The 27,858-nt window shown below is 52.3% G+C and overlaps 1 protein-coding gene across 1 annotated transcript; it reads left to right on the top strand.

Moving 5' to 3' along the window:
• The first annotated feature begins 18 nt into the window (after positions 1-18).
• Positions 19-19,184, top strand: ARHGAP25 (Rho GTPase activating protein 25). Its single transcript, XM_026863083.1, has 11 exons — positions 19-130; positions 5,425-5,618; positions 7,840-7,930; positions 8,365-8,481; positions 11,077-11,284; positions 13,747-13,879; positions 14,827-14,900; positions 15,468-15,589; positions 16,323-16,516; positions 17,020-17,585; positions 18,163-19,184. Exons 1-11 carry the CDS (start codon positions 70-72, stop codon positions 18,371-18,373), a joined length of 1,971 nt encoding a protein of 656 aa, XP_026718884.1. The 5' UTR covers positions 19-69; the 3' UTR covers positions 18,374-19,184.
• Positions 19,185-27,858: the final 8,674 nt, after the last annotated feature.

Here is a 27,858-nt window from a genome sequence, read left to right as displayed (position 1 = left end):
AGCTTTCTTTCAGCCTGTCTCCTAAGCAAGTCCCCCTTGAAAAAAAACCAAAGCCCTTCCTGATCCAAAATGTCCCTCAAGCTGCCACGGAACTGGGATTTCAACCTGAAAATGGATGCTGCAAAAATAGGTACCGTGCCTGTTTCTTTATGTCCTTCTGTTTCTGCTTCAGCCTCTCAGGTGCAAGCCGGGGTCTGCCGGGGTGTCTGCGGCCAAGCCCGGCAGCAATTCTGGCTACAGCCAAGACCCAAAACCACTTCTGGCCTTGGTGGGGGGAGCTCCCCCCCAGGTACAGCTTTCGAGACAGCAGATGGTTTGCAAATGATTTACAAGAAGTGATTTGCAAGGTTGTCACGGAGGGATGCTGCGGGAGCGTGGCCAGGGCTGAGGCTCCGGGGCTGTCTCCGCAGGGCGGGGACTGGGGGCACCCGGCAGCGTGGGGTGCTGCCCACCCAGAGTCCAGGGCTGGGGGGGGCATTAAACCACCTGGGCTCATTCTGCTGGCACAAGCCTTGCAGGAGGTGAAGTGCAGGCCCAAGGCGGACGGAGCGGTGCAGGCAAGAGGAAGCAATCTCGCTCTTGCTCAGGTTTCTTCGCCCACCCTGACGTCATTGGTTTCCTCTCGCGGGTGGGGAAGAGCCCTCTGATGCCCAGCAGGACGTGGACATCTTCACCGTGTCCTTTCCTGACTGATCTGCCTCCGCCCGGGCTTTGCACGGTTCTCCTCCACCACGGGATCCATCCGCAGCATGAGAACCTCTTGAGAACGCCCCTGGGAAGGGGTGAGGGAACCCACGGTGGGGTCTGTGGCCAAAATATCACGGTGGAGCCAATGCCTGCTTTCGGGTCAGGCAGCCAGGGAGGGGATCTGGGGACGAGGATGCTGCGGTCGAGGAAGGGCTGCCCGAGCGCGGCCCTGTGCACGCATTGAGGCAAAGGCCCTCCATGGTCCTGGCACTGGCGCCAAAACACGGCCAAGGCACACACTGGCCGCTTGATTTCTCCCTGCAGCAGAGAGATTTGACCAAGCTGGCCTCTGCGGTGCTGAGCTCTTCCTCCCAGCAGCTTGCGTCAGCTTGCAAGGTCGTCCTGGCTGCATTTTCTTGCAAAGGCAGTTTGGATTTCGATCTGAAGGTGCTTTCACCGGGGTGGCCGAAGCGTTCACTTCACACAGCCCCAAACAAAGCACCGCTGCTGCCCGGTGCTGGCTGGGCTTGGCGACGCATGGGGTGAGGCCCTGCCTGGTCCAGCAGCTTGCAGGCGGATGGAGGACGCAGTGCCATCACTGCTCTCGTCAGCTCGCACGACAGTGGTGGAAAAATCTCCACACAGTCATCATAGAAGCATCGCGGATTTCTGCATTGCCCGTTCTTAGGATAATTAGTATTTTTTTGTACAGAGGCTGCGGGGCAGTGGGTAAATTCCATCCATAGCTCAGAAAAAAAGGCTGGGGGACACTGAGCCTGCTGGCTGCTGGGAAGCAGAGGGGGTGCAGGGGGACACAGGCTTGAACCTATGCTGTGACCAGGAATTACTTTTTTTCAAGAGAATCTGCTCTGTGATTAAATTCTGGGTGCTTTTGCTGCTGCCGCGAGCCCGTGAGATGAGGGGGGTGTGTGTGTGTGTGCAAAGACCTGAGCGTTGGGGCACAGCTCGGTGCGGCGGCGCTGCTCGTGCTTTGGGGTTTCTGGCTGCGGGGACCAGCTGCTGCCATCTTCAGGGGTGCAGCAAGGATGTGACTTGCTTGTGGAAAATATTTGCAAATTAGTCACCACCTCCCTTGCTGGCTCCTCCTGGCTTCGGGACACTTCCCCCTCCTCGTCCCCGGCTGGGGCCGTGGCACAAGCAGCTTTTGTAAGCCCCAGGACAGCACGCCGACCCCTGTGTGCTTCCTCGTGCTGAGAAAAATGGAAAGCAATTTATTTCGATGAAGGAGAGAATTGCGTTTGCCATTTTCATTGCGAAATCTATTGCGGCACTTTTGCTTTTACTGTTTTTTTGCGGCCCCATGTCCCTCCTGTGAGGCAGAAGCAAAGGGGATGGCAGGGAGGGCTCTCGCCCAAGACGAGGATTTGGGACGGGAGGCAGCGTCCATGTGATACCACCCGGTGCGATTTCTCACGCTTTGGCGGGGCTCCTCTCCTCAGGGAGCAGGCAGCGGCACACAGACACCCAGCTGCGGCCTGTCCCCAGGGCTGGAGGAAGAGCGAGGATGTTTTGGAGGAAATATTCAACTTCAGAGGCAGTTACCACAGGAAATGCTTCAGGGGGCACCACAGTCGCTCTCAGTGGCTCCTTCCTGCCCTGCAAGAGTGGCACAGAGGAGCAAGGCCGAGTGTGGCAGGGATGTGTTGGTGAAGGAGATGATTGCAAGTGCTGGACCACCCTGGGGAGAGCCAGGGAAAAAGCTTTGCCCCTGCCCTGAATTAAATTTTCAGCTGGTCATCACACATGAGCTGGGCCTCTCACTAGCCACAAAAGGTAGAAACTTGGAAAAGTGGTAAAGGAAGGAGCCACAGCCTTGGTGGTTCTGGTTTTGTGAATGCAGAAAACTTTCCGCTGGGCAAAAATAGCCTTGCTGTCTGCAGAGCCAGGCTCCCCACAGCAGGTCCCTCCCCACGCCTCCGCACGAGCCCTGCGGTGGGGACAGCGGTTGGGGTGTGCTCACATTGTGGGTAACAGGGATCCTGCAAACTGCTATTTCGGCCTTAAATGAGCCCAAAGTACAGGGAAGAGCTGTCTCACGTGGAGGCAAAATACACCTGCACGTTCTCACTGGTGCACGTGTCCGTGCATGGCCACGGCCAAGCCACGGCTAAGCCCAGGCACCTTGAGTCTGGCGTTTCAGGAGGGCTGATGCTAAGGAAGGGGGACCCAGGTGCACCCCTCTGAATGCACATTCCTCATGCACCTGGGAAAGGCTGCAAAGAGGGAGAGAACAAACCTTGTTTCCAGCAAGGACTGGGCAAATTAAGCTCAAGGCTGAGAGCAGGAGGAGCCCCCGGCAGCAGTGACTGTCGCTTCGTTTCCATAATGCAGAGCCCTGAAGCAGCCTGATGGGCTTGGAGGAAGATGAATAGCTAAAAAATGTAAGAAGCCATTACATTTTTCATAAAAGACACAATTTCTCCTTCCAAGTCTTGTGCCACTGGAGTACCGGTGCTGCTGGGCTGAGCCGAGCTCTTTGGGGAAGGCTGAACACAGAGTGGATGGATGGATGGAGGGATGGAGGGATGGATGGATGGATGGATGGAGGGATGGAGGGATGGAGGGATGGATGGAGGGAGGGATGGAGACACATCCCTGATTTCCACCCATCTGGGTGTGAGTTTGGGCCCTGCGAGCTGTCCTGCAACAGCTCCCCTCAGATGAAGCCCCTGTGGCTGCCCCTGCTTGGCACAGAGACCTCACTCTGCAAACGTTAGTGCTAATTAAACAGAGCAGATATCAGCATCTCTGCTTCACGGAGGGGGAGATGAGGTGCTACGGTTGGATGGGAGAACACAGCAAAATTCAGGAGGACATGAGTGCTGGGCTGTGCTTTCTGCAGAGCGGGGCTAGTTTGGAGCCAGCCCACTCAGGATTTGCTCTGGGTTTCTGCAGGGCAAAGCGTTCGGGGAAGGCAGGCAGTGCCCTGCACCCACAGGCCTCCACGCTCCTGACAGCTGCTCCACCCCTGCGGATCATTCCCCAAAAGTCCTTACCTCCGAGGAGGCGGCAGCTGCTGCCAGACGTGAAGGAACATGATCTCCAGGGAGCAGCGATGCTGCTCGTCAGCGGTTTGCTGAGAATTGTATGAATATTTATGAGATCTGAGTAGTGCAGATGTTTTGGCGAAGAGCAAGGAAGCTGCCCGGAGCTTGAGGTGCAATTTGGAAACCCCATTTTGGGTTTTGCATCAGGGTAATCCCCAGTATCAGCATTTTTCAGGGGAGCTGGTGGGCAAATCCCTTGCCAAGGGCCTTGCTCACAGCCCCGTCCTCAGCACGCACTGGGGTGCAAGCAGCATCCTCACTGCGCTTTGGAGGCTGGCTTCTGGATTCACAATCCTTTGCCATTTTTGGGGAAGTGGTTTGCAATCCTGTGACAGGTTTGTAGTGGAGAGGTGAGCTCAGAGTGTCCTACCCAAGCCTGGCTCCAAAGGATGAAAGCAAAACACAGCAGGATTTCTTGCTCCGGGGATTTCAGAAAGGGAAGCTGAGCACATTCTTGAACTGCAGCACCCCTGACCTCTGAAACCACCCTAATTGCTCAGCACCAAGCGCAAAATGTTTTGTAGGCTCATGGTCCCTGTGGGTGTCTGTGCAATGAGAACACCCGTCCAGGCGTGAGACACCCCCAGTCCCAAACATCACAAGGCAGAACGGAAAATTTCTAATTTTCTCCTTTTTTAAGCTCGTCCTTTGCACTCAGCTCCCCGTCAGGATGCATCGAATCTCCTCTAACGCAGCTTCTGCAGCTCTCTGCTCCACTGACCGACCTGGGGGAAAGCAGGCGCCTGGGGGCAGAGACGCGGGGCCCCCGCAGCTCCCCCAGTCCCCACACCCCACCTCCCTCACAGCCCGAGTGCCCTCTGCCAGCCAACGCCGCGGGCTCAGGGGCCCGAATCCTGCACCGCCCTCGCCCGCAGGACCCGCACAGGTGCCGTCAGCTCCGTTTTGGCAGGGGAGATACAAAACCTGAGGAAATCGCCATGTGCAGACACTAGCGAAGCTGAATTCCCCTGGAGCCATAGAATGATTTTGGCCCTGCCACCATAAATGCTAACGCCGCCCCGCTGGGGTGGCACCGACGTCCTCCAGTGCCCTGTCCAGAGGTGGAAATCCTCTCTGGAAATGATCCTGCCCAAGGCATTTACTGTCACAGAGGCACTGAGAGATGTCACAGGGCCACACTGCCAGTCCCTGCCACCAGTCCACACGATGCAAAAAGGAGACAGGGGACGCTGCTCTGCCCAGCCACTAAATCCACAGTGGCACTTTTTCCTCCCTTGGAGACTTCCCAGTCCCATTGTGTGAGAACTGCCCCGCTGGAAACACCAGGCAACGCACTCCCGGAGCAAAACTGCAATTTCCAAACATTTTTTTCCGAGCCAGGCTGGGTCATTCTGCTATCGCCGCTGCAGGCTGCTTGGGGCGGGTATAACAAAACCACACACTCCCATTAAAAAAAAAGAAAAAAAAAATAGAGCTAATGATTTTCTTCTCACTTGCAAGACAATTACTCCCACGCAGGAAAAAGGAAGCACATACTGACAGATACTGCAGCCACTTCCTTTAAAACTCTAGCCAGTTTGCTCAGCACGGGCAGAGGGGCAGAGAGCTGCTCTTGCTGCTGAGGCTGGAGTCGGCCCCGGGGCCGCGGGGCCGCTGGCGGGTCGTCCCGGTGTGTCCCCCCCAGCCCGTCCCTCTCTGTCCTTGGCAGCCCGCTCCAAGAGCGTGATGAGCGGGGAGCCAGCGGGTGCCCAGCCGGCCGCCCCCAGCCCGCTGGAGCGGCCCCTGAAGATCGGCTGGCTGAAGAAGCAGCGCTCCATCGTCAAGAACTGGCAGCAGCGGTACTTCGTGCTGAAGGGCCAGCAGCTTTACTACTACAAGGATGAGGATGATGTCAAACCACAGGTAGGATGGGGCTGCTGGGCTTTGCTGGTCCTCAGTCTCGCGCTTCTCGTGACTTTGCTTGGAGGGAAATGGTTTGGGAAGGGTCTGGAGCAGGGTATTAAAGAGGTTTTCTGCCTTTGATAACAGACATGAGATACCCTGATCAGGATCGTCTTTGCGCTTAAATTCTTAAAGTGCCCCCAAGCCCTGCTGGGGCTTGGTCACTCTGTGCCCAAGCAAGGGGGGGCTGCAAAAAACCCAAAGCAGTTACTAGCTAGAAACTTGCTGTCATTCTCCAAGGCAAGAGAAACAGGCTGGGGAGAGAAGGAGCTCGTGCACCACCGGGCTGCGGTGCTGGTGCAGCGGTGGGTGCAGAAGCGACAGGAGCTTTGCGAGAGGTCTCAGCCATGCGGTGGGGAAGGCGTCTGGCGGGATGCTTCTAGGAAAAACCAGGCAGGGCTTTCGGCATAGGCTGGGTGTGAGGATCTGCCCGAGACAGACCTCGTGGCAGGGCTGTGGGCTGGACAGACGGCAGCAATGGGCAGCTGCTTCGTCATGGCCTCCTGCCATGGGAGAGGGCAGCTGGAGGGATAACGAAAGGAAATGTCTCTCTCTCTGGCCTCCGGGTTTGTGGCCCAGCCCAGCCCCAGCCTTCGCAGACGGCTCCGCAGCGCGGGTGCAGTTTGTGTGATTCGGCAGCTGCCCCGGTCCACCCGGCACGGCCAGAGGAAACCTGCCCGCTGCCTTTTCCTCCGAGGCAAAAGGCTCAAAATCTGCTCAACGCTCTGGCGCACATCAGCTCTGATGCTTGTTGAGATTCCCCAGGGGAGCACAACGTGCGCCCAACCCTTCGCACAAAACAGGGGTGTGATCATCCACTTGGGCACGACTTAAATGTCTGCACCAGTGCCCGACATCCACAGGCCTCTGGCAGCAGCCCCTGGGGCAACCCAGCCCCTCTGAGTTGTAGCGAGCCCTGTCTTACCCGTCTAAACCGTTTCTCTGTCTTACCCGTATAAACCGTTTCTCAGGGTACACATTGTAGTACACTTGCCAGGAAGACATTTATATGGATAACTTTTTATTTTTTCAACCATTTTCTCTATACTGTAATTTTTATTTTTTTTTAATATCCACCATCTTTTCCTTGTTTTGAGAAATTTCAGGGAAAGGTCCTCCCCTTTGCCGGAAAAGCCATTCTCTGCAGATTGTTACTGGTAGCAAAATGGATCTCAAGATAGCAAACGCCCGTGAAGGGAAGGCGATCAGTAGATCCCCGGGGTGAAAGCACAGGGCTGAGCCCGGCAGGATCCAGGTCCTACGTCTGGCTTTGCCCCGTTTCAGGGGTGACTGGGAGGAGCAGTCTCCCAGGTTGTAGACGGAACGTAGAAAGTGCTGTGAAAAGCCTATTGCTCTTCAGGGCGCTTTTGGCAGCTCTTGCTGTGACCCTGAGGCACCGTCCCGGGTCATTTCCCGCCTCTCTGATCCCATCAGCGATTCCGACTGGTACAGCTGCAACTCGGGTGTTCGGAGCACTGAGGGTCCTCACCGCTCGCAGGAGCCCGATGGCTTTCGGGAGGCTGAAATCACCGAGAAACTTTATTTCTGTGGCTCAGCCTTATTTCCTGCCCTGGGAGGCCTCCGGTGCTGACTCACAGCCCTGCTCGGCCCCCACACGCTGGTCCCCACCCATCCCCTCCAGTGCGGACCCAGCTGCCCGTGTTCGCCACGACAGTTGAGGAAAGGAAGGTCCAAAGGAAGCGGCTGGTTTCCACTTTGCATGTTTTATTTCACCTCCCTTTTCTTCTTTTTCTCTACTCCTCTCCTGCAAACTTTCACGTCTGGTTTCTGGGTTTAAGGGTTGCTGCATTAAAGGAACAGTTTTCTGTCCCTGGTGTAGCAGTGACAGGATGCTCCGGCGTTTTGTCAAGCCCCTTCTCCTTTGTTTCCTCTTCTTCCACCCCCAACAGGGATTAAAAAAAACACGAGAAGGGAGTTAAAAAGAGGAAAGTGCAAAATAACAGTTTTCTCATGCTGAGAATCGCTCCATCAGACAAACTGGCATTTAAGAATGTCCCTTATTGTTTGAAAAGTTATTTTTAGCATCCATATATATATATATAGGCCACCAGCTCTTGCAACCTCTTTGTCAGGACTTCGATCCTCAGTGCTGAGCCATGGTCGTGCTGGCTCACAGAGATGGGACACGGGTGTTCTCAGCTCCTGCTCTGCTCTGTCCTAGGGCTGCCTGTCTCTCCAGGGAAGCACCATCAAGGAGGTGGCCAGCAATCCCGAGGAAGGAGGGAAATTTATCTTTGAAATCATCCCAGGTGAGGATGCTTCGCTCCTCTTTGTTGCACACTTTTTTTGGGCTGGACTCCTCACCCAGAATCATCTGGGCAAGTCATCTTGCCAGTCCTGGTGCTCCCGCTTCTTTCCAGGGTCCCCACAGCACTTCGTTGCACGTGGAAACCGCTGGTTTAGCTTTCAGTATTCACGTCAGGGCTGGAGGAGGGCCCTGTGTCGGTGCCCACGTCGCATGCTGAGCAGCCTTGCCAAGCTGCGACGTTAAACAGTTTCTGTTCCTCTCTCGCAGACCTTCAGCAAGGGTGAAACGCAAGAGCGCTGCTTCACTTCCCAGCCAAACAGATATTAGTGGCGTGTTTGGAGCCAAAAGCATTTAGCAAAGAAAGCAACAAGAATGTATCTTTTCTCCTCCAATCTCATCTATAAATGATGCATACTTTCTTTTTTTTTTTTTTTTTTTTTTCTGGAGACCAGAACCGGGCAGGACAGGACACCTGCGTGCTCATGGCTAATTCCCAGTCTGAGATGGAGGAATGGGTTAAATCCATCCGACGAGTGCTGGGGTCATCCTCGGGAGGTAAAGGGGAGCAGGGACAGCTCTTGGAGAGGCGATTTCCTACCGTCTCGTGGGCTGCAGGACTTTTGTGCAAGGATTTCAAAGCTGGGCTTATGAGTCCTTGAAACTGGAAACCGGAGCTGCAGTTTGTAATGTCTTAGAATCCTGCTCCCGGACCCTGTGGTGCTGGGTCTGCGGCAAACACGGGCAGGGTTACAGAAATGGCAGCCAAGCAGGAATGAAGATTTAGGGGCTGGTTTCAGTCTCTTTTGCAAACTTCCTCGTTGACTTATTGACCCCAGAAAGCGCTGCTCTTGAAAGCGACTCACGTTCAGGGACAAAGCACTGAAAATTCTTGCCTTTCACCTGCCCTTTTCCTCGCTTTTCTTGCTCAGCCCAGGCTCCCTCCCCTCGTTTTCTCTGCACGCATGGGCAAGGCTTGCGGCAACAGGCTCCTTGCTTCCAGCCCCCTCGGGCACCCACTTACGCCGTTACAAAACTGCGGTCAGGGAAGTATAAACCTGATCAGAGAGGAGCGCACTGTAAATTTGCCGCCACAGGCAAAGCCCACAAAGGAAGCAGCAAAGGTCGCTCCGGCCACTTTCTCTGTCAGGATGAAACACTCAGACTTTCCCTACACGGATAAACTCCCCGAAGCAAGATCCACCAGTGGAACAGGGCGGGGAGTCTCTCTGGTTCTCTTCCACTGATCTGGGGGGTCATCCTGAGCCTCTCCTTCCTCTGTGCTTTGCCCTGACTATACACGGGATATTTCGATAGGGTCCCTGCCCTTCGGCTGTGTCAAACAAGCGTGATGGAACTCCGCTCCCCCACAGCTCCGGTGTTGGTGTAAATCACAGCGGTTTAGAGGCAAGCAGGCGCTGCCGCTTTGGGCTCTTTCCGCGTGACCCTGCCACAGGCACAGGGAAGCTTCACCGAAACGACGACACGGGTGGTTTTCCTCCACAACCCTGGTGTTTTCCTCCTCTAACCTGAAATTCTCTGTGCCCTCGGGGAGGCAGCATTACTCATCTGAAATGAGGATTACGTGAGCCAGAAATTTTCAGGGCATTGCCCCACCTGGCTCTAATATTTAATAACAACTCCGCGTCTGATCCTTGCTTAACGTTAGGAGGCTGCCAGCTTCCTCCAGCTAGCTGAAGTGACCTTATATGATAGAAGATGTAAATTTATAGTAGTACAGAGAGCCCTGAGGGTAGCAGAGAAGTCAGCTACGATGGAGCTGCATTTTATGTTGATGCACAGGTTAACAGGCCCCGAAACTTCATGCATTAGGTTTTGGGCTTCGGTGCAAGCCGAGGCAACACGTGCTTTCAAAGCGACCCACTGCCTGGTGGAGGTTTTGGCATGAGCCCACCTGGAAGCAGCCCCATGCGACCCAGCTAGTTGTGAGCTCGTTGCACACCAAAGAGCAGCTGCGGAGCGTGAAGCAACAGCAAAAGCATCTTCAAAATCTCGGAGGGGGTTTGCAGGGCTGGCTGCCAGCCTGCAATGACAGCTACCTGCTGAGTGGGCTGGCAAGGGCACGGCATTGCCCAGGGGAGGTATCCCCAAGTTAACAAATCTACCAGCTTGAAGCTAAACAAGCAATTCATTATCAGCTACCAAAGCAGAGAGGCAGGGGGAAAAAAAAAAAAAGAAAAAAAAAAAAAAGAAAAAAAAAGCAGCAGCTATTTGCTTTTGCCGTGCACGATGACAGGTTTATATTCATTATTTAAAAGAGTAAGCGAGTCATAAATGAAAAATCCCCATGATGAGGCAGGTGCCGACAAGCCTTGCGGTTCCAGATGAGAGTGTTCGCTTGCATTTTCCTGCTCTGGAAGATGCACAGGAATTGTTTCAGGCTTCAGAGCACGAGGTGAACGCATCACAGGCACTGCTGGGGCAAAAATATGGTAGAGGACCATAGGACCCTCTGCCGTTAGTGTCCCAGAGCTAGTTGGAGTTGGGATTTGTCTGCTATGACCATGCCCCAGGCTCCGAGGAGGAAGAGCTGGGATGCAGGCTGCTGCCTTCCCACCTTGGAGCTCCTCTTCTGCTGCGAGTTCCGGAGGAAAAAGCCACTGCTCCGAAGGAAAGGTACTGTCTGCTCCAAAATACTGCTCTTTGCGCAGGGGAGTTTCTGGAGGGTGAGAGGAAAGAGGAGGGGGGAGACAAACAGCTAAACCAGTAAGACTTCCCGCTCCAAATCTCTGCCAGGCTGCTGCTCTCATTTCCTGGTGGTCTCCTGTGCTTTCTACGTCTTCCAGCTTTGTGTGCTGAGCTTGCCTTCTCTCCCTGTGCCCTCACATCAGCCTTTCTGCTGGTCCAGTCTCTGTATCAGCGCCCAGCTCCAGGACAGCCAAGCAGCAGGACAAGAACCGAGGCTCGCTGCCGTGTTTCAATCATTTTGAGAACTGTTTGTTTGGAGGAAGAGTGAGGTTTCATTTTGCTATTATTTCTTTGGAGGAAGTTCTGTTTTCCTCCAGTTTGAAGACTTCTTGTAGGTCCCGTGCTATCAGAAGCGCGGGTACTGCAGCCACCTGATGCGCTCTGGCAGTACCGTGCCTTTGGCAGAGCCTTTGGGCGCCTCTAACCTCTCTGTCCTTTCCCTAGTGGTGTTCGGCCAGCGCTTGGCAGAGACCATGGCCTATGAACAGAAATTTGGGCAGCACCAGGTCCCCATCCTGGTGCAGAAATGTGCTGAGTTCATCCGGGAGCACGGCGTGAGTGAGGAGGGCATCTTCCGCCTCCCTGGCCAAGACAACCTGGTGAAACAGCTCAGGGACGCGTTCGATGCTGGGGAAAGGCCATCGTTTGACCGGTAATGCTGGATTCCCCCTCTTCTACTCAACTAGGTCTCATACTCACCAAAATCTGGGGAAAAGCAGCCTGCCCTACCCCCCAAGAACCCAGCAGTGCCTTGCAGGGAACTTGGACCCTCCAGAAGGGCTTGACAAGGAGAGAGGATTCAGCAGAAACCCCAAACGGAGGCAAAAGCAGAATCAGAGGGTGCTGAGATGAGATTCATGGAAACAAAGGAAAGCATTTGGGAAAATCCTGGCCCCACAGAGTAATTATTATTTGCAGGAGCAGCCAAGGAAGGAGGCGAAGGGAAGACCCTACATAGCTAAGGGCAGAGGTTTAGAGAAAGGAGAGCAGGTATAGGATCTCAAATAAGCTCAGAGAACACCCTACTGCACACAGTAGAGGAGATTTCTTTCCCTGCCAGCCCATAGCCATAGTACTTTCCTCCTGTTGCTTTTCCCTAGAAACACAGAGATGAGAGCGAGGTTTTGGCTGCGTCCTCCTGACGCCCTTCCTCTGGAGGGCGAAGACGAAACGGCAAACTCCCTAAAGCGGAGAGAGCTGCCTGTCCCTGCCTTACGTCACGGAGAGGCTTTGGGGAGAGACGTTTGCTACCGCGAGCTCTGCCATGCCCTGCGCAAAATGAGAGGAGAGAGGTCATCCCCTGGTGCACCTCTTGGTGAAGCCCTCCCCTGAAAACTCCCAGGCCAGCTACGGGTCCCTGCCGACGGACCACCCGCAGGCGCCTCATTAGCTCTGAGGAGGTTTCCCACCTCTCCCACCCCCAAGTCAGAGTTTAACCCCTTGCTTTTGGCCCCGGTTGCACGAGGCATTGCCTAGTGTCCCCTGCTGACCTGTGCAGGCTGCTCCAGGGCTTTGCCCCCCGGTTTGCACTGGTGAAGCAATGACCTGTGCTGGGATAAAGGAAAACTGGGTCCTGCCTTTCCACAGCACCTAAAGGGAGGCTTTTCGGTTCAATTCCTACCCTGCCCTGTCTGCCGCGACGGAGACGAGGAGTGCCCAGGCTGCTGCATGTGTGTGAAGGTTTGACAGCGGCTGTGGTGATGCCCCATCCGTGCAGACCCGGGGCGCGGCCCCCCAGAGCATCACCCGAGCTCTGGGACCACCAGCAGGTCCTGGGGGGCTTGGGGGGGGGAAGCACCCGAACCTGGGAGCTTCCCTGACTTCTGCGCAAAACACTTTGCCTAGGCGGAGTGCAGGGGGCTCATCCCTTTATGGGCAGGCCTGTCACTCACTGGAAAACTTCTGTTTTCACCCAGACCTGCGCAGTTTTGTTAGGAAAACCCACAGCACTTTAACCCAAATAATCCCTGCACCGGGCAAGGCAGAGCGTAATCTCTGGGAGCGTAACCATCCCGGCCACTGGCTTTGCAGCTGTTTCCTCCTTTCTGGGTGCCGGAGTCCTGCTGAGAGCTTTCCTGTTGTGACCTGTGTGGGGGTCATAGGAAGGTGAAGCCTTTTTTTTTTAATTTATTTTTTGCAGCGCCGTGTTTTGCGGCGGGGCACAGCGAGGGAGTTTGTCCCTTTCCCCAGCACCACGCAACGCTGACCCTGCCCCACGCTGCTGGGGTGTTCTCGGGGTGACTGCAACCCCCTGCACTTCAGCCAGAACATTTTCTCAGTGAGGAGGAAGGCCAATAACAGGATTTCCAGCCAACTGAACGCAGCAGGTTTCTGGCTTGACCTTTAGTGCCGTTTTGCAGCCAGTTTGGGTTTGCGCAGGCGCATTTGCACGGCAGGATTGCCTTGGGAGCATTAGAAAACTGCTGTGGCAGCCCAGGCATCCAGGATGCGTGATGGTGCGCATTGGCCGGCCCTAGAAATACACAGCTCTGAAAAAATTCCTCTATGGCTATGTGCATTTGTTAAAAATAAGAGTATTTTTAAAACCCCGACCAATCCTAAAAATAAATGACCTGGGGGATTTTTGCTAGAAGTTTATAACAGTTTAGCGACTTCAAGGTAGGTCAAACTAGAGGCTTACGATCTTGACAGTGTCCTTTTGACATAATGTAAACTACATGGTATGCAAAGCTGCAAACATCTGTCCCGGCAGAACATCTTCAGTAATTGCTGTTAATCTTAAAAACGCCAGGCAAGCTTCGCCAGCGCCGCGCAGAGCGGGGAGCGCCTGCCAAACACGTGAACGCCAGCAAACCCTCATGAGTCCAACGCAGGCTGGGAAGGCTCAGCCCGGGTATGAGCGCTGGGGACCCGCCAGCCCCACGGTGGGGAAAATCTCCACCAAGCATTCGCTTTCCTGCCAGCTGGGGCCATTCCCTGGCTTGAGATGCCCTATGGATTTCCCCCAGCTTGCTTGGGCCTCCCTATTTACATCTGTCCCTCTCCTGCATCTATACACAGAGCTCAGAAATAATCTCATGCTCCCAGAGCAGGGTAGGGTTTGCTCATCGGCCGGGTCTGAGTTTCACGGGAGCGGGTCTTTGCGCGTTGCAGGGATACAGATGTGCACACCGTGGCCTCTCTGCTCAAACTCTACCTGCGGGAGCTCCCCGAGCCGGTTGTGCCCTGGATGCAGTACGAGGATTTCCTGCTCTGTGGTCAGGCGCTGGATGCAGATGAGAGGAAGGTAAAGATGTGTTCGTTTCTCTCCTTCTGACCTTAGAGTTAGCTGTGTTTCAGTGCCGGGCTTTGTGAGCTGGAGATGCCAGGTGCCGACTTAGCTGTGCATTATAAACGGTGTAATTACGGAGCTTCACAAATCTGGGGAAAAAAAAAAAAAAAGAAAAAGTTAAAAAGAGAAGATCTCCCAAAGCCAGATTTCCCAACTCGACAACACGGCGGTTTATCCATTTTAGAGCTTAAATTTCTAGAGCAGATCTAAGAGCTGCTCAGCACCTCTTTTCACTGAGCCCTTGCAGCAAACAGTGTGAAAACCGAGAGGAAGGAAACACAAACTCCTGCAGCCCGAGCGGAGAGCGGAGCTGGTGGAGGGCTCTGGGTGAGACCAGGGAAGGAAGTGGGGATTTGGGAGAGGGAGAAGTGAGAAACAGATGGAAACTATTTTTTCCTGACTGTATATTGGATGGAAAAGAAGCCTCCACCACTGCAAAAAGAGCACTCGTGGAACCTGTTCCTATGCACACAAGAATTAAGGCAGATGTCCTCGGTAGCACGAGCGCTGCGGGCTGCAGGCTTCAGCCCTGTATTTCAAGGACAAATGTTTCTTGTGGATTCTTCAGGATCTTTGGGGTTAAAAATGTCCTGAGTGTTTTTATACGCAAAATGCAAGGGGATCAGGCACGATCGGCTCTTTCCAGAGAGCTCATCACACACGTGCCGGGCCGGAGGGCCCCCTGCTCTTCCCTCCGCTGCGGTGGCAGCAGCAGTGCCGAGCACAGCACAGAGACGTCTCCGTGTCCTTGCCTGGTCTGCGGGAGAAATACAATTTCCAAGGTGAGCGAATGCCCGCCAAGAGGTGAGACCATACAACGAGGGATGGAGTGACCAGGAGCTGCTCTTGAGTCCTTACATACCTGTGAATCTTCATAGAGCTATTTCTCAACTTGCATTTAGGGCCATCAGGAACTCCTGAAGCAACTGTCCCTCCTTCCCAGAGACAACTACAACCTCCTCAGCTACATCTGCAGGTCAGTCCTCTGCACAAGGCATAATCGGCCGAGGTCTGGTGTTAGTGAGGAGAAATGTCACCCCAGCAGCTGAGGCTGACTCCTCGAGAGAGCCCTAAGCTGTGTTTTGGTTCCCCTCAAGGCACCAGGTCCCGGCTGTTGTGAAGGGAGAATTTCAGCCACGGGGACAAACGCCTTGACAATTTCTGAGCATAAATGCCTCCCCACTCATGAATCCCTGAGAATTAAAATCAAGTGTAGTTCTTCTAGACAAAGCCTTGTGCAACACAACTGTTGGGTTTCACCCAGCCTAGATGGTTTTTCTCTTGTTAGAGACTAGATGGGGGTTTCCCCTTCCTCTTTGATTTTTTTTTTTTTTTAGGTGAGCAGCTCGTCACTGGTGATTTTTCTACTGACACCAGTAAGACCCAGCTCCAGTGTGAAGTTAAAGGGCAATTAGATGTTTCTGTCCTTGGGGTTTAGAGGAAGAGCTGGATGGATTAATCAGGACTTTATACCAGTGGGTGTGTAAGGCTTTTTGCAGTCTTGCTTCGCTGACTTTAGATATTTACCCTTGGATTCTGGCAGGTTCCTACACGAAATACAGTTGAACTCTAGCGTCAACAAGATGAGTGTGGATAACCTGGCAACGGTGATTGGAGTGAACCTCATCAGACCCAAGATAGAGGATCCTGCAATTATCATGAGAGGTAAAAGGGACTCCTGGAATAATTGGCGTAGGAGCACCTGATATGCTGAAATAGTTGCATCCACAATCTTGAAATTAAAAATTTTCTACAGTAGACCCATGGATATAAGGCAGACACGTGCCGGGGCGCAGTAAGTACAGCAGGGTACAGCAAAGCCACGTGTTGGTTGAGCTCTAAATGCATTTATGGTGACAAATACCCCTTAGGAGCTGCACTGTGTGTTCCCTCCATAGATTTCAGGAATTTGGTGAAGTCACCTTCCCTTTGCTTAGAGCAGGAAAGTGCAAAATTCTTCTTAGAGAAACAAAGGAAATTCAAAGAAATTAGTGTTTAACTGAGCCAGACTGTAATCCCGTGGGCAAGGACAGATGCAGCAGAATGAATAGAAGAAATATTTGAAGGCCAAAGACTGCTCCGCTCTACAGACATCACCTGCAAAAGGTGCAGATACGCGCATGCCCTTCGGTGTCACTGATACCTGTCGTTTGCTTGGGGCTCGGTGCAGCCGAGCAGACTCCTGTCTCGGTTGCTCTGTTACTCCTGCTATTCCGGGGAGATGTGACAATCCCCTCCATTTACTTGGTTTTATGATCCTCCTCCTTTTCTTCCCCTGCCTTTCTATGGGCGTCTCCATTGAGGAGACACCAGGAAAACCAACCAGAAGATGTAAGTGTGGGTGGAAGAAAGCCCGTCGCATTGGGTTTGCTGCTGACAGGTCTCTGGTTTCTTCCAGGCACGCCACAGATCCAGAAAGTGATGACTGTGATGATAAGTGACCACGCAGACCTCTTCCCCCCATCCAAGGATGAGCTGCCCTCCCCACCAGCCCACAAAAGTGACAAGAAAGCCCCAATCCCACGCAGCTCCGTGGGCTGGGACGCTGCAGAGGACCCTGCGGTGTCCAGGGCGGAGAGCTTGATCCAAACGGTAAGGCCAGGTCCTCAGAGAAGCGTTAAAACATAAATTTAATAAATGTGTGATTAATTATTGTGGGATCCAACAGGTCAGCCAGCCACTAAAAGCACTTGCTATTAATACGAGCTGTAACCGTCATCCCTGGAATATCCACATCAGGAAAATGATGGAGATAAACTTTCCACTTTCCTGTGGAAAATCTACTGTTCTGGGAAAAAAAGAGAACTAAAGATTTTTAGCAAAAAGGCAGAATAGATGAAACCCTCTCAGTTCATGCCGGTGAAGTGAAAACATTGAGGATTAAAGGCTTCTCGCAGAAAGAATCTCTGCAAAAGTTTCTTTCTAATGGAAAACACGGTGCAACCCCAAATAATTTTTTTTTTTTTTTTTTTTTTTTTTCCCGATAGCAGGTTAAAATGTGCCTTTTGTAAACCTTGCAGCCGCGGCAGCCGCGGCAGCCTGGCTCTGCTCACGGAGCAGGACGAGGCTGTCCTGATGCCACGGCTCTCTTTCAGAGCGATGACCTGCATCCCAGCAGTGCCCCCGGACCAGCGGCGAGCTCGAGAGCCCTCGGAGAAGAGAACGTGTCCAAAGATACGCTGGGAATGTGGAAAACGCAGTCAAGGAAAAGAACTCAGACTTTACCTAACAGGAAATCCTTCCTGCCAGCTGCTTCTCTGGGGGAGAAAGGCAGCAATGACAAAAATGACATATTTGCCAGTGACTTCTGGAAAAGCCGCCCTGGGAGCGGCGCGCGCTCCGCGGCCCCTGACGGACACAAGAGAACGTTGTCTCACGATCTTTTTAAGCTGCTCGACCTTCACCGGGCGTCAACCTACGACAATGTTCCTACCTCCCAGGCAGAAAGTGTCCCCAGCCCGTCGAGCAGCGGCTCTGATAAGGAATTTCTCCCCGGCCCCGGTCCCAGTCCCCAGCCAGAGGAAATAGCCAGTCCCCCCAGCAGCCCTGCCGGGGGCTCCAAGCCCGCTCAGGAGAGCAGGGAATTCCTGCAAAGCATCATCCAGAAGCTGGAAAAAGAAATGGAGGTACAGAAAAACGACTACGAGGAACAAATCAAAAGGTAATACGCTGCAGAGTGCGAAGCCTTCAGCTCCTGTTATTCCCACACTGGTTTTGCACAGGTTTATTTCCCAGGAACACTCTGTGGTGTATGATAGCAACGGTTAACAATAAAGTATTGTAGCCGGCTGTCCAAAAGTCAGTGCTCATGCGCTGTGCTCTCCTCACGCAGCTGTTAACGTTGTATTACCACAATACGAATACACTGCCCATCACATCATTGTATGGCACCGTAAAGCTTCTGCAATAGTTACACTCTCATAACTCTTGTTGTTACTACAATATCGTACCATTTACCGGTCAGGATTCAGCAGTAGTGTTATTGCATTATTAGTTATCATCGGTAATTAGTATTATTAGCAACCATCGGTGTTGTATAGGCTCACATACTGTTATCATCGGATTACGTGCCGTGTGTACTGATTTATTGCATCGTGTTACGTGGCCATCGAGGCTGAGGGCATCAGCACAGCACCTCTGGCTCATTTTATTGCTCAGTGGCCCAGAGGGCAGACTCCTCAAGGGCCAAATGGTGATTTCCCAGCACTCTTCCTTTCACTCTCTGTTTCTCTTTGCAGTCTCGAGAAGGAAAACTATGAAGTCTGGGCCAAAGTGGTGAGGCTGAATCAGGACATAGAGAGGGAGAAGAAGAAGTCTGAGGAACTGGAGCTGAAGTTGATGAATGTGGAGCGCTCACGGAAGGACATGGAGAAGAAAAACAAGATGCTTGAGGAGGAGATCAAAAACTTAGCTAAATCCACGAGCAAAATCGATGCCAAAACTAACTAGAAGACACCCAGCTGTACACAGAGGTAAAATGCAGCTGCATGAGTCTGCAGGAATTGCCAAGCAGGATCAGAGCCAGGGATTTGTATTGTCTGGTGTTCTGCTACCGACCACAGGCTGGCTCAGAAGAAGGAGCCCAGAAGTTAGAGGCTGGTTTATGCTCTGAAACAGGAAATTTCAAAAATATTCTTTAGCTTTTCTGGTGTGTTTTTTATTCAACTCCTGTTTTGGCTGTTCAGGATGCCTGTAGAAAAGGCCAATACCTCTTGTGCTCAGGAGTTCGGGTCAAGGACACATTATGCCTTTACAAAAATAAACCAACAAGCATCCCTCCTGCCAGCTGGCTGGCTCCTTGCTGGAGATACCCACAGTGCTTCTGAGTGGAACAAAAAGCCCATAAATTCTGGATCTGGAGAGAGAGAAAAGCCCCAGGGTCTGGAGTGGCACAGCCCATCGTGCAGTGTGCTGCAGATGCTGTCAGCACCACGGCTGAGATGTTCACGTTAACTCATGCGGTTGGTTGTTGCTCTTAGAGAGCGAGAGGAGCCCAGACAGCTCGTCAGGTCCACCGAGAAGCCTCCTACAGCATCACTTGCTGTGCCAGACTCATCGGTGTCGAGGCTCCAGCTATCCGATCACAGTATCTCAAAACCCTCTTTAGCCAAGTGGCGGTTCAGTTATTTCCGATCACCGTTCCTTACAGCCGCGTGTGCACAAATCCAGCGCAGCTGCTGACAAGACCTGGGAGAGCACACTCCCGCATCCATGCACAGAGCTCTCTGCGCAGAGGGACTCCACCTTTACCCTGTACAGAAAATGGAGCTGCTGCTTTTTCCCTGATGGACGGTTTTCCAAAAAAAAAAAAAAAAAGTAGATCTGGACTTATTTACCACCTCTGCTTTTGTTTTTCATCATTTCATCAGCTACAGGATTTCCTCAGCTGCTTTGGTGGAGATCTGGGTTTGCACCCCAGCGATGACGCTGGGTCCCTGCCTGTCACTTGCTGCCATCAGTGTAAAAACTGGCTGGACCGATGGTCTCATGGTACCCGTGCGGCTCTCTGTAAGCTTGCCTGCTGCGTTCGCCGCTGCCTGCCAGCAAGCTGCCTTTCTAGCAGTACCGCAATGCTGCTGAAACTTCGGGTGTAAAAAAGAAAATTACAGGACTCTGCACGAAATCCTTTACTCCTCATTTATGTTAAGAAGGGGGAGCAGCATCACACAGCCTCAGCTCGGCTTAGCGCCTCCGTGGGAACAGAAAAGGATAAAACACAGAGGTCTGCAGGGGTTTTCAAGCAAGATCTCCAGGACCAAACACGTGCCTCTGTGCCAAACACAGTGAAGTTCATGCAACAACACTGGATTACAGCCCCCGAGGATCTGGCTTTGGTGATACCAAAGTTTAGCTCCAGACAGGCTGCAGACCTGCTCGGCAGAGCAAAATGAACCAGTGAGAGAAAGGGACACAGAGGAAACTCTGTGAAAAGACAGAGGAGATGGGAGGTTCGAGAATAAAGGTCAATATTGGGTATATCGCACTTGCTGCTGTCTGTCTTGCTGGGGGACTCGTTGCTCTGGTAAAGGAGAAGTTTGTGAAAGTTGAGCTGTATTTAAGACTCTGACCCACGAGTAGCTCATTCAGCCTGTAGACTCTGACTCCAGGTGGGTTTCCTTTCCAAAGGATGCCCAGAGACCACGCAGCTCCTCACCGCCTGGCCCACAGACCCTCACACCAGGGAATTAAATTTTTCTGGGGGCCGATGGGGTTACTGCATTACGGCACGCCAGGGGACCCCCAGCAAGCTCCTCTGCTCCTGCAAAGACCAAATCTGACTAAAATGTTTCAAATCTGGAACTTGGCAGTTTAAAATCTCCGTGAGGGTCACGGTTCTCCCTTTACATTGGGCCCCCGGTGCTGGACCAGCCTGGCCGAGGGGTGGGAGTCACAGAGAGCCCCAAGGAGAAGCGTGTGGCCTCCGCCGGGCTTAGCCACCGTCAAAGCTCCGATACTCAGACCTGACCTTCCCCACCACCACGTCTCACAGGCTGCAGCACCCTGAGCCAACACGTTTCTTGTGTCCCAAGCTCTCTGCCGAGCACCATTAACACCAGTGGTGCAGCAAGTCCGAGTCCCCACCATGCACCCGCGGGACCCACAGCTTCCTGACCCCCAAATCAAGAGGTTTCCAAAGTGCCTGCCAGGTTCGTTGCGTTTATTCAATTTTTTTACCTTTACAAGGAGCTCGTTACTGATCTGGGTATAAGGCTCAGGATTCGTTTAGGGAGAAACTTCTCCACTGGGTCCAGGAGGAACATTGTGAACATCTGGGCTGGAAATGCCACACGCTCCTTTCTGCAAAGATCAAAAGTGTGAAGAGGCAAATAATTCCTTCACAGCCCGCAGCAGGGCTGCAATGACGTGAGAAGGCTTGGCTGCGGCTCAGAAGTCTCTGCGATTAGGACAAGTGCACATTATTTTAGTATAAACTGTGCATTCCTCCACTTCCGCTGCAGATAGGCGAAACAACCTCTATCAAACCATGACTCTTTCTGAAGATCAGAGCATCCTCTTTGAAGATATTCCGCCCATTAAAATTTGGAGTGTTTACAGCGGTCATATTTAAAAGATAGACTTTCCAATGGAGGTCAGGTGGGCTGGAAATTCCGAAGTGCACGGGGGCAGTGAACAGCCTCGGAGCATCTTATGAGGCATCTCATGAGCACGTGGGCATCTTGACTTGGTGTTGTAGTTGGGTGCTGTAAGATAAAGAAGCTTTTCCTTTTTTAAAAGGGAGATTTTTCCAGAGACACAAAAACTGGATCTCCCCATGCCAGACCTGTGGAAATTTTGCATCCCGTCCAGCCCGGAGGGTATAATCCTCTCTGCTCAGCCCCGGAGGCACACCTGCATCCTGACAATGCCCAAATCCTACTCCGGATTTAATGGACTTTCAGATCTTCTTTTGGAGAAACTAGAACATGACGTTCCCCAAAACTGACTGATGCAAGACCTACATTTCCTTCCTCCCTCTCCTTTTGCAGACAAGCATTTGGGGAAGGAGTAGCAAAGAAAGTCTCTCCTGTTCCTGAAGCAGGGGTTGGTGTTCCCTGATGCTGCAAGGGGCATTATAAACTCATGGAGGGTTGTTTGGTGGCTGCTTTTCAGTTCAACAGCTTTAAGCATTGATTCTGGGTATCCTAGAAAGTGTGAAAATGTTACTATCATATAAAAGTACAATAGACTGTTTATCAGAGAGAATAAAGAATAAAGCCTGCAGGAAGACCCTTTCCAACCTTGTCCTGGGCACTGTAGGCTTGGAAACTGCCAAAGAGTTTTTCATCTCCCTCAATACTCACATTGCAAGGCCGGGGGACGTAAGAGCATCCCCTTCGAGGTGGTGGGAGTGTAGGATAACCCAGAAAACGGACTGAGAGTTCTCCTCTCCCTTTCAACGTGGTACGGCTCTCCAAATCAGAGCCATTAAACCCACAGATCCGAAAGCATCTAAACCTGTGAAATCATGCATTGCGGGGTGAAAATATGACATCTTTTAGGATATAATTTCAGTCCTGCTCTCACTGCCTAGCATTTTTTACATGGGAGCAAAAAAAAAAAAAGAAAAAAAATCTGTTTGGCTCTTAGGTGTTTACTGCATTCATTTAGGAATTCATTGTGCCCAGGCGTTTGGTAGGCGTGAGAGGCAAGAAAGTAAAATTATCCTTCCCACATTATTCTCTTTGGATCCTGAGCCAGTCACGCTTATACTGACTTATCCCCTCATATTTTATCAAAGTTGCATTTTTGGCACGATAGTAACTTTCCTTTTTTAGCTTGGCTACTGCGTAGAATAGCAAGTTGTGGTGGGAGGCGAGGTGGACGTGCGGGAAAAGTGTCCAGCCATTATTTAGGATGGCTCATACAAACGAAATGAAAACAGTGAGAACATGTTGTTCTCCTCAGGAATGTCAGAGTAACGCAGTCCCTCCTTCCTTTCCATGGGAGCTGAAAGATACCCCCAAAACAGGGAGATTTTAGGAAGAAAAGACTGCCAAATCGAGCCTGCGTGTATGAATCCAAGGTGGGAAGAAAGAAATGACCCCAGAGTTTCAGCCTGCCTGGCAGCAGCTCCCCTGTCCCGCTTTCTCTGTGTTTTCCTGCCACCTTGCTGCAGCACAGGGATGCTGAGGAAGCCAAACCATCAAACTGGCCTGGAGGGAAAACAACCTGGTGGAAAAGGAGCATCCCGGTAAAGCAAGGGCCGGCACGGGGGCAGGAGGAACAGCCAGGGTAGCAGGGCCGGGAGTGGTCAGAGGAAGCACTCCTCTGCAGAAAACGTTTGTCTATTCGGGCACAAAACCCTGTAAGTTTAGGAATTCTGAGTCACTCAAGCCGACAACTTGGGCGTTTGCATGGTGGCTCATGCCCAGAGGCTCCAGGCGGGAGAGCTTCTTCCTTGGACAATTCACACGGCCAAGAGCTCGCCACGGTGCGCGGTGTCCACCGGGGATGCTTTACCCTTCTAGGTGTTTTCCTTTCCAAGAGTTTTCTCTGCAGGTAATTCCCATCTACAGAAGTGCTCAGCAGTTCACTGGGAACTTGGGTTTCTTAAGAAGTAAGGCATTATAACTTCAGCTGAAAACAGCGGCCAGGTGAGTGGCATGAATCTGGGGGCAACGCTCCCGGCTGCAGGGCTGGGGGGCAGAGTAGAGACCGTGGTCGTTCTGCTACCCCGAGACTCCAGGGTGTGCTCAGCCTTTAGCAAACGTCAGAGAACGACTCCGCTGAAAAATCCAACAAGCAGAGAGAGCTCAGGGAGAAGGAAACTTCTCGTTTACCCCTTGAATCCATCGTGTGAGGAAGCTTCGCATGAAGCCGTTCACCTTTGGTGCAAACCCCTGTTCCAAAGCCCTCCCTGTACCCCCGTGCCCAGCCAGCACATGGGGGGGGACAACGACACCCCCCCGGCCGTCAGAGGCTGCTGGTGTGGTTGGTGAAAATTTGCTTTATCACGTGTAAAAACACGATGTGATATTTTGGCCCTCTTAACACAATGTACCGATAACAGGAACTGGGAACGGGGGAACGTTCCTTCAATCTCATCGGCTGGCCGCAATGTTGTTTGCTGCGTCCAGGGAGCTATTTCCAAACGAGTGCGTTTCAAAAGCAGACAGCAAGACAGGGGCAGGCCCTGACCTCTTATTAAAGAGATGAGGATAAGCATCAGCTTGGCATCTGCTTCCTGAGCATGTGAGAGGTACGTTTTTCCTTTCCCCCGCGGTGTTGCCTTGTTTCCTTCCTCGGCAAACCAGCGAGGGCCAGCCCAGGCTCCCCCTGTGCTCTGGGTGACATCCACACTCCATCCCCAGGGCCAGCGCAGGTTCTGAGTCTTTTCAGTGACACCTTCACCCTGTGTGTCCTTCCCTGGGGCTCAGAGGATGCTTTTTCTCATGCTGCCAAGTGTTCCCTCTGCATGCACCCGCATTTCTGATGCTGCTAAAAATCCAGGGCTCGCTTTAAGTGCCTCTATAGAAATGCCAATCCAAAAGGAGTCAGGAACTCAGCCAAGCACCCCAAGGACAGTTGTTCCCAACACAACAGCTACAGGCAGCACCGAGGAGTGAAAGGTCAAGTGTCCGCTGGAAACTGGAGTGCTGTCAGCGACGCTTCCACTGCGGGAGGGGGAACATCCAGCTCCCTCGCTACCTTCCTCCTATCTGGTGTGAGGAAGGCTGTGTACAGCCGCCTGAAACGGGGATAAATCGCATTTACAGGTTGCAGAAGACCTGGGATGGATGTTCAGAAACTCAGCCCTGTGAGACTGGATCTTTTCCCTGGCTGGCAGCGGAAGGGCCTTGGCTTAAGGTCAAGGATAGCACAAGAAGTGATAGAAAAGCAGCAGCTGATTAAATTGTTGTCATCCACTCTGACCCGCTTCTGCTCACTCAGATGTAAAGCCTCACTGATAACAGCAAGCAGGGTGGCTTTTAAAAATGCAATTGTAGCAGAGCCTCTTCCATTTTGTCAGGCGGTTAAGAAGCCCCATGTGGGAACACCAGCCGGGGCAAAGCACCCAGCACCCCATCACCATGTGAGAAGGAGCTTTGATGTGGTCTGCACCTGTAGTGAATGGCTTTTTCGGACACGAGTGTAGGGCTCAGACAGTTCGGCTGCTTTTTGCTTGACCTGACCCACGTCTTAGCTCCCCATCCTCTTCTAGCTTCAGTCCCAGCAGGCGAGGAGCCCATCGCCCCTGCAGGTGAGCCTGCACTGGTGCCGGCCTTGCAGTGCCCTGGCCAGTTGAGGCAAAGGATTTGCAGCAGAGCGCTCAAGCACTCTCCAGTCAAGCCAAACTAATTAGGTCTTCTGTCCCGATGAAAGTCAAACTACTGAGGTCACAGATTTTTGCTCTCCAAAACTCAACACAAAAGCGATGAAGCCTTTGAAAATGTTTGCAGAGCACATATGAAGCAGAGCCAGACAAAGACTTGGGAGTCCTGGATCCCAATCTATGCTATAAATATTTGAGATAATAACTAGATTGCTGGGCTTGCCAGATAACCCTTCCTTTTATTAACTTTAGGCTAGAGGTTTTAGGCCAGAAGTGTTGACAACGTGGGTGTCAGCGATGAAGACACTGGTTTCTTCCCTGAGAAGAATGATGCAAGAATGAGAGAATGATGCAAAAGCGGGATGGCTCTTGACAGCAGAACAGCTGAGGGCAGACATAGGGACGCAGTTCGTTCGCTCACAGGTTTCCCAGGGCCACCCAGTCCCTTGGAGGCTGCCGCGTTCCCGCGTGAGTGCCAGCCAGGGTCTGGTTTAGCCAACAAGCTCTATCTCAGCAGTTCTTCTTTTCTCTCGCAGTAAGTGCAGGGGTTAATGCAACTCTGGGGAGCTCACTGAGGCCCTTGTCTAAATTGTTTGCCTGTCCTAGAGCTCATTAGTGTTGCATGCAGTGCCCCGAACAGGGTCACGGAGCACCGCGTGTGGCAGCCCCCCTCAGGAAGGACACACACCCCGCGAAGCACAGCCCGCTCCCTCTGCCATTAGCTCGCGGCTCAGGGCGTGTTGCTTATCTTTAATGCGCTAATTAGGGTGGACAGAGGAAGCGCAAGGCACGCGATCGGTATCAGTGGGCCAAATTTGCAGCTGGTTGTAAGTTGCCGGTTGGCAGAGGAGTGCAAAAGAACGAGAACCCGTGTGATCGGGAGAAATCCGAAGGGAAAAGGAGGGAGTTCAGCAAGGAAGGCGGCTGCGGTTGAGAGCAACTTGTGTTCCCTGCAAGAGTGACTTCAAAGCTGGGACGAGCAGAATTTTGGGTAGCAGGTTGTATTTGCACGCCGTCACGCTGTTCTGTGTATGTCTCAGCAGCAACCCGCCACCGTGAGCCACAACCAAATCACTTCTAAAGTGTCTCACCAGCTGGGTCAGGCCGTTAGTCCCCAGGTGTGTGGGTCTCAGTTTCCTGGGGGTCCCCCCACTCTCATTTTAACCCCTGGGAAATGCAGGCTGGGATTTCATAGTGCGGGTCTGGTGGAGAGCAAGCACAGCGAGCGATGACGGGTGAACCGTTATGCCAGCGACCAGTACTTGTGGAAATGGTAAAAGGGCTCAATTTTCCCTACAATAAATTATTTGCTTACAGCTCAGCTGGCTTGTGTGGCCTCTCTGTATCATATTGAGTGGGGCATCTAAAATCTGTCAATGGCAGAAGCAACCGGAGCACGTCCAGTATTGTAGGATAAGGGGCTTTGCTTTCCCTCTCTCCCAAAGCTTTGCATTCTGACTTTGCCTGATTAGCCAGCGGTGACAGCTCAGGAAACGGATTCCACCGAATCTCACAACAACTGATCTAAAATGTTCTAATCTCTGCAAAGATAAGGAGTTGCTACAGCAAAGCCAACATAAACCTGAGCGCTACGGAAGGTTGGGCTGTTGTTTAGCTGCTGTTGCTAGCTAGCTACTGAACTTGATTTCAGAGACCACCCTGCGTTTAAACCTTCTCACTTAACTCGACACATAGCTTTTCAACACCATCCGAAGCTCACGGCCTGGATAGCTTCAGCCGCACGGAGCTGAAGGACATTGTCTGGGGAGCTCTAGTGCTGCAGTGAGCATCCCCTCATCCTAAGGGTGCTGCAGATACGGCAGGCAGCAGCTTCTCTCAAGTACAGTTGTACTGAACCGATGGCACCGTAGCTGCCCGTTTAAAACAAAATACAGCACACTGCCTTTGTTGGCCGTACCTTGGGCCACCGCAGAAAATGCAATACTTGGAGGTAGGAGAAAAACCACCTTCTTTTCAGGAAGCGCTGCTCTATGTCACGGAAATCCATTCCTCTCATACAATTTCCTTTATTGTGCAGTTATGCCGATTGCTTTTATTTCCTTCATTTACTTAAAAAATGCAATCAAAGGCTCTGCCAAGCCCTTGAAATGCTGAGCGGGGGGTTGATCAATTTGCTCTGTGACCAGAATCCCATTGAGCGCACATCCAACAGCATAAAACAAGGACGGAAAGTTCTTATTTCCAGTGTAGGCTCCTTTGCCCTGCACTGGGTGTATTGCAGTACATATTTTAGCAAAACTCTTATATATTTTGGGGCATTATCTGCTCTAAAAAGTAACTCGGTTTGCTGGAATGAATGCAGCCGTATCCTGATGAGTTTTGCCAGCCACGCTGTGTGGTGAGATGGGGTTGGAAGCAGAAGGGTTTGCAGCTAATCTCTAGTTCAGATTCTGCTCTTGTTGACATCTGAAGTGACTCCTTGAGACGCAGGAGAGTAAATTGGCATCGACTGAACATCCATCTGAAAGCAAAGGCGCTCAGTAGCTTCAGATGTGAGCAGGATCTCAACACGGAGAGCTGGACCCTCGTCCACTATTCATCTTCTTGACAAGGGTATCAAAAGGTGGACGTTTCCCTCCACTTTTGTCTGGGAAAAGAAGCAGTAATTCCAATGGCTGCTCCTTCTCCTGCTTTCCACACCCTTGTGTTTCCCCAGCAAGCTGCTCCTCTGGGAGAGGGGCGGACATGCTACGTGCCTCAAGCCCTGCTCTCCAGGGAACAGTCTGCAGAGACGTGGCCTGACAAAAGTGTATCTCGCCTGGGGGAAAGCGGATGGACAGCGATGGGGATGAAGGAGAGCAAGGCGGGGGGAGGGAAGGGCTGAAGGAGAGCGAGACAAGATGCCTAGCAGCCAGACTTCTTCCCCAGATGTGCCCGGGGTTCTGAGGTCGTTCGATCTTCAAGGTCCTTTCCAACCTAGTTGGTTCTGTGTGATTCTGTGTGAAAGCCCGTCCCCGTAGCGGGATGTGATGATAACTCTGATAAACCTTTTCGAAATTACTGGCTTTATGGGTTACAGAGAGGGAGTTTGGTTTTATTTTTTAAATGGATTTCTGTATATTAGTGGGCTTGTAGGAGAAAATGTAGCTTTTTCTTCTTACTGAGAAGATGATTTTAGGGAAGTGCGTTTGCAGAGCAG

Source organism: Athene cunicularia, assembly GCF_003259725.1.
Source record: "Athene cunicularia isolate RWA chromosome 22 unlocalized genomic scaffold, athCun1 chr22_part1, whole genome shotgun sequence".
Lineage (NCBI taxonomy): Eukaryota > Metazoa > Chordata > Aves > Strigiformes > Strigidae > Athene > Athene cunicularia.
The sequence above is the reverse complement of the archived record's forward strand: the minus strand, read 5'-3'. Positions and strand labels throughout refer to the sequence as shown.

Coding starts and splice junctions, on each gene's coding strand:
- ARHGAP25 (XM_026863083.1), top strand. CDS start 70: ATGTCCCTCAAGCTGCCACGGAACTGGGATTTCAACCTGAAAATGGAT. Junction 11,285..13,746: donor GAAAGGCCATCGTTTGACCG/GTAATGCTGGAT, acceptor TGCGCGTTGCAG/GGATACAGATGTGCACACCG. Junction 17,586..18,162: donor TACGAGGAACAAATCAAAAG/GTAATACGCTGC, acceptor TTCTCTTTGCAG/TCTCGAGAAGGAAAACTATG.